The 18,980-nt window shown below is 42.5% G+C and overlaps 1 protein-coding gene across 3 annotated transcripts in view; it reads left to right on the forward strand.

Annotated features, from left to right (window-relative positions):
• Positions 1-18,005, forward strand: part of SLAMF6 (SLAM family member 6) — a 46,320-nt gene extending 28,315 nt beyond the window's left edge. For all 3 annotated transcript variants that reach the window (XM_082406602.1, XM_082406603.1, XM_082406604.1), the window contains 7 exons: positions 7,039-7,362; positions 12,361-12,624; positions 13,095-13,211; positions 13,557-13,595; positions 14,649-14,728; positions 17,237-17,311; positions 17,661-18,005. In XM_082406602.1, the coding sequence (XP_082262728.1) occupies positions 7,039-7,362; positions 12,361-12,624; positions 13,095-13,211; positions 13,557-13,595; positions 14,649-14,728; positions 17,237-17,311; positions 17,661-17,714 (953 nt within the window). In that variant the 3' untranslated portion in view covers positions 17,715-18,005. The remainder of the gene's footprint in view (positions 1-7,038; positions 7,363-12,360; positions 12,625-13,094; positions 13,212-13,556; positions 13,596-14,648; positions 14,729-17,236; positions 17,312-17,660) is intronic.
• Positions 18,006-18,980: the final 975 nt, after the last annotated feature.

Below are 18,980 nucleotides of genomic sequence, written 5' to 3' on the forward strand. Positions count from 1 at the left end.
ACACTTCAGTTGTTGTATTGTTCATCTCTGTTTGTTCTTTAGTTCTTCTTGGTCTTTGTTAAACATTTCTTGCATCTTCTCAATCTTTGCCTCCATTCTTTTTCCAAGATCCTTGATCATCTTCACTATCATTATTCTGAATTCTTTTTCTGGGAGGTTGCCTAGCTCCACTTCATTTTGTTATTTTTCTGGGGTTTTATCTTGTTCCTTCATCTGGGACATAGTCCTCTGCCTTTTCATTTGGTCTATCTTTCTGTGACTATGGTTTTTGTTCTGCAGGCTGTAGGATTGTAGTCCTTCTTGCTTCTGCTGTTTGCCTTCTGATGGATAAGACTATCCAAGAGGCTTGTGCAAGCTTCCTGATAGGAGGGACTGGAGGTGGGTAGAACTGGGTCTTGCTCTGGTGAGCAGGGCCTGTGCTCAGTAAAACCTTAAACCACTTGTCTGCTGATGGGTGGGGCTGTGTTCCCTCCCTGTTAGTTGTTTGGCCTGAGGCGACCCAGCACTGGAGCCTACAGGCTATATGGTGGGGCTAGTGGCAGCCTGTGGGAGGGCTCACACCAGTGAGTACTTCCCAGAACTGCTGCTGCCAGTGACCTTGTCCCTGTGGTGAGCCACAGCTGCCCCCTGTCTCTGCAGGAGACCCTCCAACACTAGCAGGTAGGTTTGGTTCAGTCTCCTATGGGGTCACTGCTCCTTTAGCCAGATCCTCATGCACACAAAACTTTGTGTGTGACCTCCAAGAGTGGAGTCTCTGTTTCCCCCAGTGCTTTGGAGGTCCTTCAATCAAATCCCACTGACCTTCAAAGTCAGATTCCCTGGGGATTCCTAGTCCCATTGCCAGACCCCCAGGCTGGGAAGGCTGATATTGGGCTCAGAACCTTCTCTCCAGTGGGAGAACTTCTGTGGTATAATTGTTCTCCAGTTTGTGGATCGCCCACCTGGCAGGTATGGATTTGATTTTATCATGATTGTGCCCCTCCCACTGTCTCAGTGCAACTTCTCCTTTGTCTTTGGATGTGGGGTATTTTATTTTTGGTGGGTTCCAGCATCTTCCTGTCAATGTTGTTCAGCAGTTAGTTGTGATTTCGGTGCTCTCGCAAGAGGAGATGAGCGCATGTCCTTCTACTCTGCCATTTTGAACCAATCTATTTTTGTGGACTCTAGGATTTTCTATCTATAAGATCATGTCCTCTGTGAATAGGAATAGTTTCACTTCTTCCTTTCCAATTAAGATACCTTTTATTATTTTTCTTGTCTAATTGCTGTAACTAGAACTTCCAGTACAATGCTAAATAGAAGTGATGAAAGTAGGCATTGTTATCTTGTTCCTGGTCTTAGGTGAAAGGCTTTCAGTCTTTCATTCTTTATTATTTATTTATTTATTTATTTATTTTTGGCTGCATTGGGTCTTTGTTGCTGTGGGTGGGCTTTCTCTAGCTGCAGTGAGCTGTGGTTACTCTTCATTGCAGTAGGCAGGCTTCTCATTGCAGTGGCTTCTCTTGTTGTGGAACACGGGTTCTAGGCATGCAGGCTTCAGTAGTAGTGGCACATAGGCTCAGTAGTTGTGGTTCGTGGGCTCTAGAGCACAGGCTCAGTAGTTGTGGCGCACGGGCTTTGTTGTTCCACGGCATGTGGGATCTTCTGGGATCAGGGATCAAACCCATGTCCCCTGCATTGGCTGGTGGATTCTTAACCACTGCACCACCAGGGAAGTCCCTTTCATTTTTGAATAGAATGTTAGATGTGGGTTTCTCAAATGCCTTTTATCAAGGTGAGGAATTTCCCTTCTATTCTTAGATTCTTATGTGTGAAACAGTGTTGGATTTTGTTAAATGTTTTTTCTGTATTAATTGAGATGATAATGTGTCTTTTTTCTTTAATTCTATTAATGTAGTATATTGCATTGATTGATTTTCATATGTTGAATCACTCTTGCATTCCTGAAATAAATTCCAATTAGTCTTGGTGTATAATCTTTTTAATATGCAGCTGGATTCAGTTTGTTAATATTTTGTTGAGGGTTTTTACATCAATACTTATAAGGGATAGTGGTCCATAGTTTGTGCGTGCGTTCGTGTGTGTGTGTGTGTGTGTGTGTGTGTGTGTATGATATCTTTGGCTTTGGTAAAGGTAATGCCGGCCTCATAGGATGAATTAGAAAGTGTTTTCTCCTCTTCTTTTTAGGGGAAGTGTTTGAGAAGTATTGATGTTAATTATTCTTTATATATTTGGTAGAATTCACCAGTGAAGCCATCTGGTCCTGGATTTTTCTTTGCCAGAAGGTTTTTGATTACTGATTCAATCTCTTTACTTGTTAAAGGTCCTCTTAGATTTTCTATTTCTTCTTAAGTCAGTCTTGGTAATCTGTTTGTGTATAGAAATTTGTCTATTTCATCTAGGCTATCTAATTTGTTGCCATACAGTTATTCATAATATTCTCTTATAATCGTTTTTATTTCTATAAGGTCTGCAGTAATGTCCACTCTTTCATTTCTAATTTTAGGAATTTGAGCTTTCTCTATTTTTCTCTTAATTAATCTAGCTAAAAGTATGTCAATCTTCCTGATCTTTTCAAAGAACAAATTTTCCCTCTGAGCACTGTGATCGCTGCACCCTGTAAGTTTTGGTATGTTGTATTTTCATTTTCACTTGTCTTACTCAAGATCCTGCCTGATATATCTCTTCCCTTCTCTATTAAAGCTCTTGAGAAATCAGCCCCTACCCTCCTTCTGAACTTGTTTCATACTGAGCTGAAACAACCCACTGTATCTCTTTTTCCTATAGATAGGACTAAGCCAGTCCTAGGCCTAAGCCATTCCCCTAGGTTAGATATCCCAAAGTTTCTCTGACTTTTCTCTTTTTCAGAATCAGTTCAGCCTTACCTGCTTTTTTTTTTTTTTTTTTTAATTTTTGGCTGTGTTGGGTCTTCGCCACTGCATGCGGGCTTCCTCTAGTTGCGGCGAGCGGGGGCTACCCTTTGTTGCAGTACACGGGCTTCTCACTGCAGTGGCCTCTCTTGTTGCAGAGCATGGGATCTAAGCATGCAGGCTTCAGTAGTTGTGGCACATGGGTTTCAGTAGTTGTGGCTCACGGGCTCCAGAGCGCAGGCTCAGTAGTTGTGGTGCACGGGTCTAATTGCTCCAAGGCATGTGGGATCCTCCCGGACCAGGGATCGAACCCATGTCCCCTGCATTGGCAGGCAGACTCCTATCCACTGTGCCACCAGGGAAGACCCCTGCTTTCTTTATTCCTTTTCATTTCTCAAAAATACTCCATGTTTCTTAATACATTCAAAAAAAATCATTCAGATAATCATTCAAGACACTTTACATTCTAATCTCAACCTACTTAGTATTCCAAGTTCCCTGGGCCAGATTCTGGGGACATAAAGAGCTGACTGATACATTACTCATGTTTCCAGAGTGAGTGAAACGTAAACAAACATACCCCAAATTTCTGCTGACTGAACATCCACACCAGAGGATGGACCTCAGCACCACCCCCATGCTCCAAGTGGCTCCCAGTGACTTATAAGGGATGCTTCCCATAGGCCCCCAAAGCAGCCTTCTGTTAAGGTCATGAGGCATCCTCCCAATTCTTAGTCTCTTCTGGTTCTAGTCCCCCAAATCTGCTGCCCGCTGAACCACTTACAGAAGACCTCAATGCTCTGCAGAGGACATGGATATTCATGCCAAGGATGCTGACCCAGGACATTCCCAAAGCATCAGTGCTGATTCCAGGCAGATTAGAGAAAAAGGCCTTCTTGTGCCTTCTGGGCCACACCACATCATCTGGGCCCCAAAGCAGCTCTCCTTCAGTCCAAAGTCTTTCAGAGGAGCCTATGAGCTTTTTCAGTAACTTCTTACCTTCACCTTTCTTAAGCACTGTGGCTCTTCTTTTTTTTCTTAGACTTACAGGGAATTCTTCTACCAACCCCTTCTCCTCCTTCTATAACTTCTCCTCTTCTCCCACCACAAACTCCTTTCTCTTCCCCTGTACCAATGCAAACCCCACAAATATAAGCAAAGGCAAACAGATATTTGAACTTATCCTTGAAGGATAAATAGGAGCTCACCAGATGGGAAAATGTGAGCAAGGTATTTCAGGCAAAGGGAACAACAGAGCAAAGAAAGAGCTGGGCATTCTTGAAATAATCAAGCAATGGAGAACTTCTTGTTTTTATTCAAAACCATACTACAATGTTATCTTCTCTGCGAAGTGTTCCCTGACAACCCCCAACCCTTTCTGCCCCATCATTTTCACTATTTGTGCTCCTATAGAGCATTATCTCTATCAATTCAACATTTATTGAGCTCAAAATTGTGCTAAATGCTAGGAATACAGAGATAATAAGCATAATCCCTACCCTCAAGATTACGAAAAATAGAGGAAAAGAACATTTTAATTATATCTAAGAGAAAGAAACACTTGATATTGAGTGTGCAGGGTGCAATTAGTGGTATGAGGGCAATGCAGAAGCAAACCCTATCCTAGGTCAATGCCTAACTCACCACACCATAGCTACATGTTTACCTGTCAGACTCCTCTACCACACGGTGAATCCAGAGGACGGATAATGTCTTATTCATTTCTATATTCAGTCTTCAGTCCAGAAACTGGTACATAAAAGGAATCTAATAAATATGGTCTGAATGCCATGATTTCTAAGGCTTTTACTCACTGAATTGGCATAGAGCTGAGCAAATAGTACAATGAATAGTAAATGAATGTAAATGAATGATTTCAATCTATAAAAACAAAGGAAACTTAAAGGTCTGTGCTAGAGAAGGAAAAACATTTCCTGGAGAGTCCTTGGGCCACAGGGTATGCTGAGACCCCTTACAAAGAGAAACTTGTCCTAAACATCCTGGGCAGAGAACCTCCAAAACAAGGGATGGAGCTGTGCTCATTCACTCAGCAATATTCATTGGGTGCCTACTATGTGCCAAGCACTGTTCAAGAATGTCCATCACTGTGAACAAGAGAGAAAAAATCCTTGCTTTCATGGAGCTTACATTCTTATAGAAGGGAAAAAGAACAAAAAAACAAATATGCAAATTACAAAGTATGGTAGAAAGTAAGTATTACAGAGAAAAACAAATTCAAAGGCAGTGAGTACACAGGAGTGAGGGCTTGTGGTGAGGAAAGTGTGGTCACAGAAGGCCTCCTTGAGAGGGAATGTTTGCATTAAAGACCTTATGGAGACGAAAGAGTGAGCCATGTGGACACCTGGGGGAAGAGCATTCTAGGCAGAGGGAATTACAAGTGTACAACTCTGGCCTGTTCAAGGAATAACCAGGCCAGTATAGTGTGAGCAAAGGGAACAAGAGGGAGAGTTATAGGAAATTAGGCTAAAAAGAGAAAAATGACCAGATCATTCTGGCCCTCATAGGCCATTGTAATTGCTTTGTTTTGTTTTTTCTTGTTGTTTTAACCTCTTTTACTGAAATATAGCATACAAAGAGAAAATTACAAATCCTAAGTGTCAGCTCAATGAATGATCATAAAATGAATAAATCTGTGTATCCAGACACAGGTTAAGAAATGGCACATTACCAGCAGCCCAGAAAACCCCCTCTATGCTCCCTCCTACATGTTATCCTTCCCTCCTCCTCAAAGGTAACCCTATCTTGACTTCTAAAAGAATAGATTTGTTTTGCCTGTTTTTTAACTTTAAATAAATGTAAGCATGCCACTGTATTCTATTTGTATTTATATTTTCTTTTTTCACTCAAGATTTTGCTTGTGATATTCACCCATGTGATTCCAAGAGGGAAGAAGGGTCAAATGACAAACATCGGCATGTTAAAGTGCTGATGGGAAAGATGTAGTAAAGAGGGGGAATTGATGGCAGTGTTCATGTGACGGGCATGCATATGACAATTTGAGAAAAAGAGAGGAAATATGAGGTCACCCAGGAGCTGAGTGCAAAGATCCCAAGAGACATTTCCTCCCCTACTCAGATCCTCTCCTGAGAATTAAGAAGTCTTGAAAAGGTTGAGGTTGTGGTAATGGTTATTCATTGATTCACTCAAATATTTCCAGATCCTACTTTGTATCAGGCACAGTGCTGAGATATAAAGATAATTAAGGCATGGTCAGCTGGACAAACAAGTAAACAGAGAGCTAAAAATGGTATGATAAATGCTAGGAATTTGGCAAAGGATGGTAAAGAAACATCTTCTTTAAGAATGATTGTGACTATTTCACCTTTTTTGCTTGAATATTAATGGCTCTGAGATAGGCTCATGAGAGTATAGTCATTATATGTTACTTTGAAGTTATATGTATTACTTTTATGCTTATCAGTTTTTATCTCCTCAACTACTAGACAATAATCTTTTGGGAGAAGAAAAGATATCTTCTAGTATCATGGAAAGAGCACAAAGTAGTTAGAGTCAAAGGAGTTGGGTCTGAATCTTGACTCTGTTATTCCTTAGCTAGGTAACCCTGGGAAAATTAGGTAACCACTCTGTGCCTCAGATCCTTGTCTATAAATGGAGATGGTAATATTCATCCTCACAGAATTGTTGTCAGCGTCCAATGAAATAATGTGTAAGAACTGTAAATTCCTATTATTAGTCCTCTAAATCTCGCAAACCTACTATACTGAACACAGTAGGTATTTAATAAATGTCGAGCTTTGATTATATTTCATCAGCAAAGACTTGTGGGTTTTGAAGTCTGTGCCAGAGAGTTGATATAGTTGTCCCTCTCTATCTCATGCCCAGATAACTCAGAGGCTGGGGTCAGATAGTGTGGCCATGACCCAGGAGTGACCAGCTAGTGTGGGAGGTTAGACTGGCCAGGATCATCTGGACCAACTACTCATTAAACAAGAGTGCCAGACATTTTGCTGGGGTGGAGCCTCTGTGATTGCCCATTTCAACACTCCTCTTAACGCTTTCCTTTTTCATCATATTTCTGGGCTTCAGTATCAGAGAGCTCTAACTGACTGGAAGAGTATGGAGAAAGGGTGTGGGGAGCAGGGGGAGGGCAGGAAGAATTATAGCAGTTTCCTTTCTGTGTTCACAGGGAACACAGTTTCACAAACCAGCTCAACCCCATTGATTGTGAACGGGGTCGTGGGGGAGTCTGTAACACTTACCCTGAAGTCTCCTGTGGAAGAGAAGATCATGTCCATCACCTGGCTTCATGATGGAAAATCTATCATCTTCATAGAGCCAAATGAAGCACTAAACAGGGTGACTGACCCAAAGCGGAAAAATCGATTGAAGGTCACCAAGTCCTACTCCTTGCAGCTCAGCAACCTGACGATGGCAGACACAGGAACTTACAGCGCCCAGATAACCACACTGACCTCTTCACTGTTCACCAGTTATGATCTGAGGATCTTCAGTGAGTCAAATCATGGGGTTTAATTGTGTATGGACTGAAAAATGGTACATATTTCAATTCTATGTGACTGCAAGTGTGCACTATAGCTTAGTGGTAAAAAGCATGGCATTTGGAGCTAGACTGAGGTCCAGCAACAAAACAATTCAATGGCATTGCACAGCAGTTAGTGACAGAGCTAAGATTAGAACCTAAATCTTGTGACTCCTAGACCCTGTACTAGGCTCCATTACACTTGTTGAGACAAGTTTCTTCTGTCACTATTTAGGTGACCAAGCACAACTTCTTCTGCAACAACCACACTCCTGAGGCTGAATGCCAATGCCAATGCCTTCTCAGGGCCTTTTGGAGTACCTCTCCTTCAAAGGCACATACACAGAGAGATGTGTAAGCTACACCAACATGTTTTACAATTGTGTAAAGGAATTTTAAGATATAAATTATATAGGTTTTTTTTTAAAAAAAAAAAAACACTGGTCAATTGTTCTGTATGTACTAGGCTAGGGATGGCAAAGATTTGATCTTATGGGCCAATATCACTTAATTGGGAGTAACTGCCTAGGATTCAGTGTTAAGAAAGATATCAGAGTCATGTTGTTTATTCACTGAGTCAACAATATTTGTTAACCAGGGATAATATACAAGACACTGTTTTAGACCCTTGAAATACATCAGTGAACAAAACAAAGATCCCTGCCCTCATGGAACTGACATTCTGGGTAGGGAATATGGGAGCAATAATAAACAGTACACATAATATATAAACAAATGACACAGTAAGCTGCGAGTGCTATGGAGAAAGAGAGATTAGAACAGAATAAGGAGCATCAGAAATGCCAGAGAGCAGTGGTCAATTTTAAATGGAGTGGTCATAATAGGCCTCTTTGAGAAGATGACATTAGAGCCAAGACATGTTGGAGGTAAAGAGTGAGCCATGCAGATATCTGGATGAAAAGCCATCCCGCACAAACACTCCCTGTGTCTGGCAGCTCAAGGAATATAAAGAAGGTCAAACATCAAGGAGCAGAGTAAGAGAGAACAATAGGAAATGAGGTCAGTAAGGAAGTAGGGAGCCATATCCATATCTTCTAAGGCTATGAGAGCCATCCCAAGGACTTTGGCTTCTATTTTGGGGGAATAGACAACTATTGGAGGATTTTGCAGAGAAGTAATATAATTTAACTTACTTATTTAAAGGATCTCTTTGGACAAGGGTGGAAGCCACTGAACCAATTAGGAAGCCATTGCAACTATCTAAGCAAGAGGTAATACTGGCTTGGACCAGAGTGGGAGCAGTGGAGGTAGTGAGAAGTGGTTGGATTCTGGATATATTTTAGAGGTAAAGCCACCAGGATTTTGTGATGTGGGAGTATGAGAGGAAAAGATGAGTCAGGGATGACTCCAGGGCTTTTGGCTTGGATGACTGGAAGGATGCAGTTGTTGTCAACTAAGATGGGGAAAGTTGCAGATTGAGAAGGTTTTGGAGAGAAAAACAGGAGTCTTTTTGAACATGTTGAGTTGGAGATACACATTATAACCAGGTGGAAATGTCAAGTCAATAGTTATACATTCATCAAGTGAAGAAAGATATCAAGATAGGTTTTTGAGGTCAGCAACAGACATTGGCTGAAGGAGATGTAATATTCATGCCAAATATTTGCCATTTCTGTGCTACATGCTATCTCATTTAATCCTCATAATTACCCAAGAAGTAAGTATTATTGCCCAGTTTTTTTTAAACATCTTTATTGAAGTAAAATTGCTTTACAATGGTGTGTTAGTTTCTGTTTTATAACAAAGTGAATCAGTTATACATATACATATGTTCCCATATCTCTTCCCTCTTGCATCTCCCTCCCACCCTCCCTATCCCACCCCTCTAGGTGGTCACAAAGCACCGAGCTGATCTCCCTGTGCTATGCAGCTGCTTCCCACTAGCTATCTATTTTACATTTGGTAGTGTATATATGTCCATGACACTCTCTCACCCTGTCACATCTCACCCCTCCCCCTCCCCATATCCTCAAGTCCATTCTCTAGTAGGTCTGTGTCTTTATTCCCATCTTGCCACTAGGTTCTTCATGATTTTTTTTTTCCTTAGATTCCATATATATGTGTTAGCATACTTTATTTGTTTTTCTCTTTCTGACTTACTTCACTCTGTATGACAGACTCTAACTCCATCCACCTCATTACAAATATCTCCATTTCATTTCTTTTTATGGCTGAGTAATATTCCATTGTATATATATGTGCCACATCTTCTTTATCCATTCATCTCTTGATGGACATTTAGGTTGCTTCCATGTCCTGGCTATTGTAAATAGTGCTGCAATGAACATTTTGGTACATGACTCTTTTTGAATTATGGTTTTCTCAGGGTATATGCCCAGTAGTGGGATTGCTGGGTCGTATGGTAGTTCTATTTTTAGTTTTTTAAGGAACCTCCATACTGTTTTCCATAGTGGCTGTATCAATTTACATTCCCACCAACAGTGCAAGAGTGTTCCCTTTTCTCCACACCCTCTCCAGCATTTATTGTTTCTAGATTTTTTGATGATGGCCATTCTGACCGGTGTGAGATGATAACTCATTGTAGTTTTGATTTGCATTTCTCTAATGATTAATGATGTTGAGCATTCTTTCATGTGTCTGTTGGCAATCTGTATATCTTCTTTGGAGAAATGTCTATTTAGGTCTTCTGCCCATTTTTGGATTGGGTTGCTTGTTTTTTTGTTATTGAGCTGCATGAGCTGCTTGTAAATTTTGGAGATTAATCCTTTGTCAGTTGCTTCATTTGCAAATATTTTCTCCCATTCTGAGGGTTGTCTTTTGGTCTTGTTTATGGTTTCCTTTGCTGTGCAAAAGCTTTTAAGTTTCATTAGGTCCCATTTGTTTATTTTTGTTTTTATTTCCATTTCTCTAGGAGCTGGGTCAACAAGGATCTTGCTGTGATTTATGTCATAGAGTGTTCTGCCTATGTTTTCCTCTAAGAGTTTGATAGTGTCTGGCCTTACACTTAGGTCTTTAATCCATTTTGAGTTTATTTTTGTGTATGGTGTCAGGGAGTGTTCTAATTTCATACTTTTACATGTACCTGTCCAATTTTCCCAGCACCACTTATTGAAGAGGCTGTCTTTTCTCCACTGTATATTCTTGCCTCTTTTATCAAAGATAAGGTGACCATATGTGCGTGGTTTTATCTCTGGGCTTTCTATCCTGTTCCATTGATCTATGTTTCTGTTTTTGTGCCAGTACCAAACTGTCTTGATTACTGTAGCTTTGTAATATAGTCAGAAGTCAGGGAGCCTGATTCCTCCAGCTCCATTTTTCGTTCTCAAGATTGCTTTGGCTATTCGGGGTCTTTTGTGTTTCCATACAAATTGTGAAATTTTTTGTTCTAGTTCTGTGAAAAATGCCAGTGGTAGTTTGATAGGGATTGCATTGAATCTGTAGATTGCTTTGGGTAGTAGAGTCATTTTCACAATGTTGATTCTTCCAATCCAAGAACATGGTATAGCTCTCCATCTATTTGTATCATCTTTAATTTCTTTCATCAGTGTCCTATAATTTTCTGCATACATGTCTTTTGTCTCCTTAGGTAGGTTAATTCCTAGATATTTTATTCTTTTTGTTGCAGTGGTAAACAGGAGTGTTTTCTTAATTTCACTTTCAGATTTTTCATCATTAGTATATAGGAATGCAAGAGATTTCTGTGCATTAATTTTGTATCCTGCTACTTTACCAAATTCATTGATCAGCTCTAGTAGTTTTCTGGTAGCATCTTTAGGATTCTCTATGTATAGTATCATGTCATCTGCAAACAGTGACAGCTTTACTTCTTCTTTTCTGATTTGGATTCCTTTTATTTCTTTTTCTTCTCTGATTGCTGTGGCTAACACTTCCAAAACTATGTTGAATAATAGTGGTGAGAGTGGTATTGCCCAGTTTTATAGATGAGGAAACTTAGGCATGAAGAGACTAAAATTTGTCCATGTAGCCAGTAAATGACAAAGCCATGATTCTAACCTAGGTCTTCCTAACTCCAAATCCAACACTCTTGCCATGACATGAAAATTCTGTTATAGCAAGGTATTGTTCCACCACTCCTACTCAGCTAGGCTTAAAGCATTACTTAATCTCTTCTAATCAGACAGTTGGAGTCATTCTGTTTCTATTGGGTCACCTTTATTTCAACCCTTGGGCAGAGTCTAGGTCAGACGGCTTTTCTGTACTGCTTTCATATTCCCATTGACTCACAGCCACTGACACCTTACTAGGTAATATTTTCTGGTCTCTGCTCTCAGATATTTCTGCAACATATGTAGTCTCAAATATATTGCACTTCTTTCTTCCCCAGAATTTCATGCTTGCTCTCTGTTTCTTCACTTCTTCCTTTCCTAATTCTTTAGTTCTCAACATTTCCCTTTCTGACTTGGTGACACTCTACATCAAGGTCTCTTTGTCATCATTTGAGCCAGCATCAGCTCCAGTGAGAACCAATATTCCCACAGATTTGTGGGAAATACAGTTCTCCAAGAGTGTTAAGCTTTTATCTTCCATCCCATCTAGGGAATTCTTACAATGGAGAAGTGTGCCTGGTCTTCTGGTTTCTGACCTGGTTAAGGTAGGGCTGGCCCTTAGCTTAGTCTCCAAATTATCTTTACATGAGGGGCAGTGAACAAGGGCTACAAGGACCCCCAGGAATAAACTGGAGCTCCAAAAGTTAAAGTGATCAGCTCAAAATCACCCGACTAGTTGGCGACAACCCCAGTCTTTCCCTTCCCTCTCTCCCACTGCCTATTCTGTCTCATACTGATGTCCCTTATAATTTGGTCACCCCAGACCTTGATGTCATCAACTAGGCAGTACATGCAGAGTTATTTACAGAGTACACAGCAGTGCCAGGTGGAATACAGAAACATCGAGGTGAGAGATATTTTTCACAGAGGGCTGAGCCAAGCCATTTGTCCTTAATACAGGCCTCTTCTTTGCACACAGGACGACTGAGGAACTTACAAGTTGTCCCTCACACCAAATGGTCTAAAAATAGGACCTGTGAGATCCACCTGACCTGCTCTGTGGAGAATCCAAATGATAACATCTTATTCAGGTGGCAGGTCTCAGGAAACACACTTCAAAGTGAAGCAAACCTCACTATCTCCTGGGACCCCAAGAGTTTCGATGAAGAGACCTACACCTGCGTAGCTGAGAATCCTGTCAGCAATTCATCCTTCTCTGTCTCTGTCCAGAGTCTTTGCAAAAGTAAGTCTGTCTCAGGTCTCTCTGAGAGCTTTGAGTGGCTGTGGGGTGTGGGGTGTCTCTCGTGCTCTTTATGATTCCTAAAACAGCGGCCCAGTAGGAGACAGCCAAGTGACACTTGGAAGGGACAGACATCCCCAGGGGCTCCATGCCTCTCACTCCCCCAGAGATCTCTCCTTCCTCCCTCCCCCTCCACCAACCCTTTCTCCAGCCCACTCAGAGCCCAAGAGCAAAGTCCTTGGGAAGTCAGGATTGCTTCCTCCCACTGGCTCTACCAGGCTCCACCATGCCCTGTCTGCCTAAATGGACTCCCACTCCCAGAAAGCCTGCTCAGACCCCCAGAGCCTCTGGGTATAGATGAACCCACCCAACCCCCAAAGATGGTCTAGAAGAGATGCAGTAGAGGCTCTAAAAAACCACTCTGGGCCTCACTCGATGTGTCTCAAGTGCAACTTCTTTTTTTTTCTTTTTAGGTGTTACTAATGAAAAAAATGAACACCTGGATACCATGTGGATTGTAGTGGCAGTTCCTTCAATATGTATAGTCGTAGTCATCATCGTGTCGTTATTTGTTTGCAGGAAAAAAATAGGTTTCCTTTCTTCCTACTTACTGTCTCTTCTCCAAGGTTCCAGAGACTTAGCGTTTGGGACCTCCACAAGACTCTGTCTTGTAGAAGATAGATAAAGGGAGGGAGGATGAAAACCCTGGCTCAGCTGGTCCACTGGGAAAACACCTGGGTTGTGAATACACATGTGCTAATCTCCTAGAAAAGTGTCTTACTGGAAAATGCAGGACCCAGTCTCAGGGCCTGCCTGCCCTTCCCTTTCGGGTCCCCTTCCACCACACTCTCTAGAGAGACACCTCTAGGGGTAGGGGGTGGAAGGCTTCTCTCACTATAGTCACAGATTTCAATTTCCCTGATTTTATTTTTCAGGTTTCTTTCAATTCTCTACTCAGCAAACCCAGTGTCCTGGTAAGCGTCCAGACTCTTAACTCCCAATCATAAAACAGATGGGAAGAACCAAGTGGAAAAGGAAAGGGGGGCGGTCAGAGGGCTGGATAATGAGAGAGGAGGGAGTCAGAATGTCATTACTCAGATGGACCAGATGGTGCAAGGGGTAAGACCTGGAACTGTGCAAGTTTGTCCCCTGTGCGACTTACAGGGTCCCTTACAAGAATGCAAACCGGTCACTCATGCAATTTCTTGGGGTAGGATTAGGGTCATTCCCCACTCTGCCAATGGAGAGATTAAGCGCCAGTGAAAGGACTCATGACTTGTCCATTATCAACAGGAGGTGCAGGGTAAAGACAGAATTACAGCATCAAATGCCCAAAGACAAACTGCCTGACCCCATCACTCTCTTCAGCCGGGGTTTGGGCATTGAGTGGACACAGTCAAAAAAGAAAGTATGATATAGACACAGAAACACAGGCTCTGGACTCAGATTGGCATTGAGTCTCATTTCATGGGTGAGAGATACATGACTTCATGCGTGGAGGACCCGACATGAGGTTTGGAGTCAGAAGGCATGCATTCAAATTCTTGTCTGATCACTTCCTGTGTGAGTTTGCACCAAGTCTGTAAAACTTTCTGAGCCTCCAGTTCCTCATCTCTAGTATAATCAAACCCACTCTAAGGAGCTCTGAAAAGTTTAATAGTATTATATATGTGAAATAATCTGGCTCCATTATGCTCACCAGTGAGGTTCTCTAGCTCCTGTGTAGGCAGTGCTATTTGGTCCCAGAAGCTTCCCTTCCTGTGAAGCCAGAGGGAGACTCTGAGGCTTTAGGATAGCTCAAGACCATGTGCCCCTGAGGAGATGAGGTCAGAAATAGATCACATGGCTGAGAATGTTCTGGTTCAACCCAGAACTCCAAAGACTGTCAAAACTGAATGAAACCTAAGGAAGGGCCATGCTTTGAACAACTGCCTCTCTGGGGTCAGAGAATGGCCTGGGGTAGACAAGGTCCTGGGAGAGCAAACCAGAGTCCTTCAGCTACTGACTGTGCCTTCCTGTGTTAACAGCAGAGACTGTGAGGAACTTAGAGTATGCTTCCTTCTCTCCAGGGAACACTGTGTATGCTCAGGTCACCCATTCAAACAGGGTGAGTACGTTCAGGTTTATACTCCTTCATGGTCATTACTTTTACCATCATTATACATGACCTTGTCACCAAACTTTTCTAAATCCAAATGACATACACCATTAAGGAGAGGCAAAGGCAGCGACAAGAACTGCAGAGTTATGTGCAGGACCTTTCTAGACCTCACTGCTCATACCTCAGTAGAATGTTGACTCATATCCTGCTTTACATTGCTTAATCTAACTGCTTAATGCATCAGTAAGTCTTGTCCCTTCAGCTTAATTACAAGCTGCCTGGAAGTGAAAATTATGTCTTCCTCTCTCTTCTCCTACGTCTTAGCATGATGCTCAGTAAATACTTGCTGGATGGATCAGAGTTCATTTAAGTTTGAGAGCCCCCAGAAGACACGGTTCTGTATCAGGGGGCTTCTCATCCTGGATGTAGGGGAAATAGGGGAGCTCAGAAGAGTCTCTAAAGAGGGAAAGAGGGGCAAGAATTTGCAATCCCTCAACAGTAGAGGACACTAAAGACATGAGCAGTCCTCAATCGTCCCCTGCCCTCTAGCAACATAACAGGATGGCCTTGGTCAGGCATCAGGAAATCCTCGCCATGCATCAGTAATTCCCCATCAACCCCAAAATAAAGCACCTGCAGGTGGTACATTTCTAAATAACACTAAACATCCTGGGAGGCCATTTTCCATGTCTTCTGAAAAATAAGCCAAGAGAGCCAGCATTCTTCAGTTGATGGAAACAATGGTCTGGCTAAAAATCTTGGATTCCACAAGCAAGTCTCCCTTCACAAAGCCCCTCACAGATGTTTGCAAAGTAGACTCTGAAGCTAGCAAACAATAAGAAGTGCTCTCATTTCAGATATTTCAATTGCCTTTCCAATTTCCTCTTGAAGACAAGATGAATTACTCTCAACAAAACAAGAAACTTTCCGGCAAGTTTGTTAACTTTTTCTTAGCAAAACATGGTACTTTGAAGAGTTTCAGAGGTTTTGATAACACCCCAAATATACCTTAATTAATTTAAAATGCCAAAAACTATGAGCATGGGGGACTTCTGTTACTGCCGGACTTTTTATTCCAAGCAGAGACATTCTTAAGACAAGATATTCCTGCTCTACCAGTTCCCCATGCTTGCGGAGAACCCCAATGACATGATGACCAGGCAAATAGAATCACAGGGGCAAAATGAAGCAGGCAATAACTCCAGTTATAGGTAGTAAAGATCTGAGACAAAAGATGTAATACAATAACCATCTGGTGTGTAGATTAGTTCCTAAAAATGGAGGAAGGAGTGTAGAGTTGGATGCAGGACAAGAATGCTTTCTTTCCTTCACACCACCTGCGAACAAGGTCGCCCTTCTGTCTCTCTCTGGTTCTTGAGCCCACCGGTTTGCTGGAGTGTTGTGCTTCTGTTTGGGGCTCAGGAAAGGTGACTAATCCTTCACAGGTTTAAGAGCTAGTGGTGCTTTGTTTCCAGCTTCTCTTGCTAAACACTCCCTAGCCTTCCTCCTGAAGAACTTTGACATCATCCCTCTTTTGTCACACTGCCTTTCCCAAGAATATACAGTAAGTCGTTTACATACGAATGAGTTCCGTTCCGAGAGCGTGCTCGTAAGTCCAATTTGTTCTTAAGTCCAACAAAGGTAGCCTAGATACCCAATTAACACAATCAGCTATATAGTACTGTACTGTAATAAGTTTATAATACTTTTCACACAAATAATACATAAAAAACAAACAAAAAATAAAGAAAACATTTTTAATCTTACAGTACAGTACCTTGAAAAGTACAGTAATATGGTACAAGAGCTGGCATACAGGGGCTGGCATCGAGTGAACAGGCAAGAAGAGTTACTGACTGGCAGAGGAAGAGGACATGGGAGATGGCAGAGCTGAAGGATCTCCTGCAATAGGAGGTGGAGGGCAAGCTGCAATTTCACCCATGCCTGACGTTGATGGCACAGGTTCTGGTTCCTTGCTGCATTCAATTTCATCTATTCTCTTGAAAAAATGATCCTGTGATGTCTAGGTAGTTTTTTTTTTCTCACCATAGATGACACAGTAGCACTGGATCGCATTCTGAACGGCTGCTGCAACCTTCATGTACTGTTCTATATTTGGGTCCTGTGCCTCAAAAACTAACAGTGCCTCCTCAAATAAAGAAAATCCCCTTGCCATTTCCTGTATCATGAATCTCTTCAGTTCTTCAATTACTTCTTCTTCCTCTTGTCTCTCTTCTTTCTTTGAGCCTCCAATTCTATCAGGTCTTCATTAGTAAGCTACACAAAGTAAGTACACAAAAGCTTGTGTACTTACTTTGTTGTCAAGTACACAACCACTTGACATGACAATGTACACCAGACACATGAACTAACTTACGTGATTGGACATGCAAACACATGTTCACATCTTTGAAATATCACAACTTGAAGTCTCATAGGTAGGGGACTTACTGTATCTGTGCATGAGTACATTTCTCTTTATGTGAGCCAAATTGGTATGATTGTGTTTTACAGGAAATGGAAATCCCAAAACCTGTGAAAAACAATGACTCCACCACAATTTACTCTGAAGTTCAACAGTCCCGAGAGGTAAGCCTATGATTGACACCTCTTTTTACATTCTTACCTCTCTTCTCAGACCTATGACTTTGCAAATATAGTAAAAGTAAAGGGGCCAATTTACAGATGCACAAATACCAGCAGGATACAGAAAGTCTCAGAACAGCTCCAAAACATATCCAAGAAGCTATCTTGTATTAGGATCACCACACATAACTGAGTTTTTAACCTACTTGTTTTTGAAATTTCATCCTGCTTATGCTGTCAATATCCTTTTCTGCCTGTTAGTGCTCTCCAAACCACCTCTATATCCATGAGGAGTGGCCTGATGCTCTAGTCCCTATTGACCTACTTTATTTTTCTCTTTTTTCCATTACAGAAAGCCCATCTATTCCAGGACAACTGCCCTTCACAATGTCATGTAAGTTGCTGAAAGTCTTCAAAGGAATTCAGAAACGACACATCTTCTCCTAATCCTATGAGAGAGAACAGAGCTTGGTTTCTGGCTGACAACAGAATTTGAATATCTAGGATTATCAGACTTGAATCTGCTTACCTAGGTCAAACATTTAAGGAATAACATCATCTCCAGCATATGACCCAAATAACAATTTCTAATCAGCTCCAAGTGAAAACATACATCAGATACCATGCTTGAAAAAATCCTCAACAAAATACTAGCAATCTGAATCCAACAATACATTAAAAGGATCATACACCATGATCAATATTAGTTGATCAATTTCAATATCTGCAAATCAATCGGTGTGATACACCACATCAACAAATTGAAGAATAAAAACCATATGATAAGGGGGTGGAGTCAAGATGGCGTACTAGGAGGATGCGGAATTCGCGTCTTCTCACAGCTAGGGCACCTACTGGGCACCGGTAGGGGACCACGAACATCTAAGGGGACAGGAGGAACCCCCAGCAACCAGGTAGGGTGTGGGGGGAGTGAAGGGGTAGAAGAAGTGGAGGTCAGAGGGGACTGGCCCCCCTGAGGGGTGGCTGGAGGAGGGGAAGGGATCCCACGCTTGAAGGGGGAAATTGGGGAACCACTGGGAGGGCAGAGGATCAACAGGGAGCGTGGCCAGGTTTCTCCTTCCCACTTGGGCCCCCAGAAACCTGCTGAGATCCTGGGCCTGATCGTCTGCCCACCTAGGGACCCTCCAGCCACACGGGTCTGAGGGAGAGGGAAGGAGGGAAGGGGGAGCAAAAGTAAAGACCAGACCTCCAGGACTGGCACCCCTGAGGGTTGGCTGGTGGAAGGGAGGAGTTCCTACACCTAGCGGGACCCACCCATGGTTAGGGGTCCAGTGGCTACAGGGGAGACCCTGGAGGTGACAGTGGGGGAGGGGTGCAAAAGAATGGAAGGGAATGTGGCCAGTGCTTTCCTTGTCCACTTAGGCACTGGAGAGCCTGTTGGGTTCCCTGGTCTAATCCTCTGCCCTTGGAGTCTCCCTCCTGCCCCGCAGAGCCCAAGCCCTGTTCCTACACCCCCACCCAGGGCTCTACCTCTACACTCAGAGACCCCTCTGAGACCCCCTCCAATGCGCTGGGCCTAAACACCATCCACACACCCTCACTCAGGGCCCTATCTCCAAACTCTGGGTCTCCACACTCCAGAGGCCCTCCTTTCTACGTGCTGCCTCTTCCCTTCCACGCAGGTCCTAAGCAGAGGCCCCGCCCCACGCTT

Source organism: Balaenoptera borealis, assembly GCF_965194805.1.
Source record: "Balaenoptera borealis genome assembly, chromosome: 1".
NCBI lineage: Eukaryota > Metazoa > Chordata > Mammalia > Artiodactyla > Balaenopteridae > Balaenoptera > Balaenoptera borealis.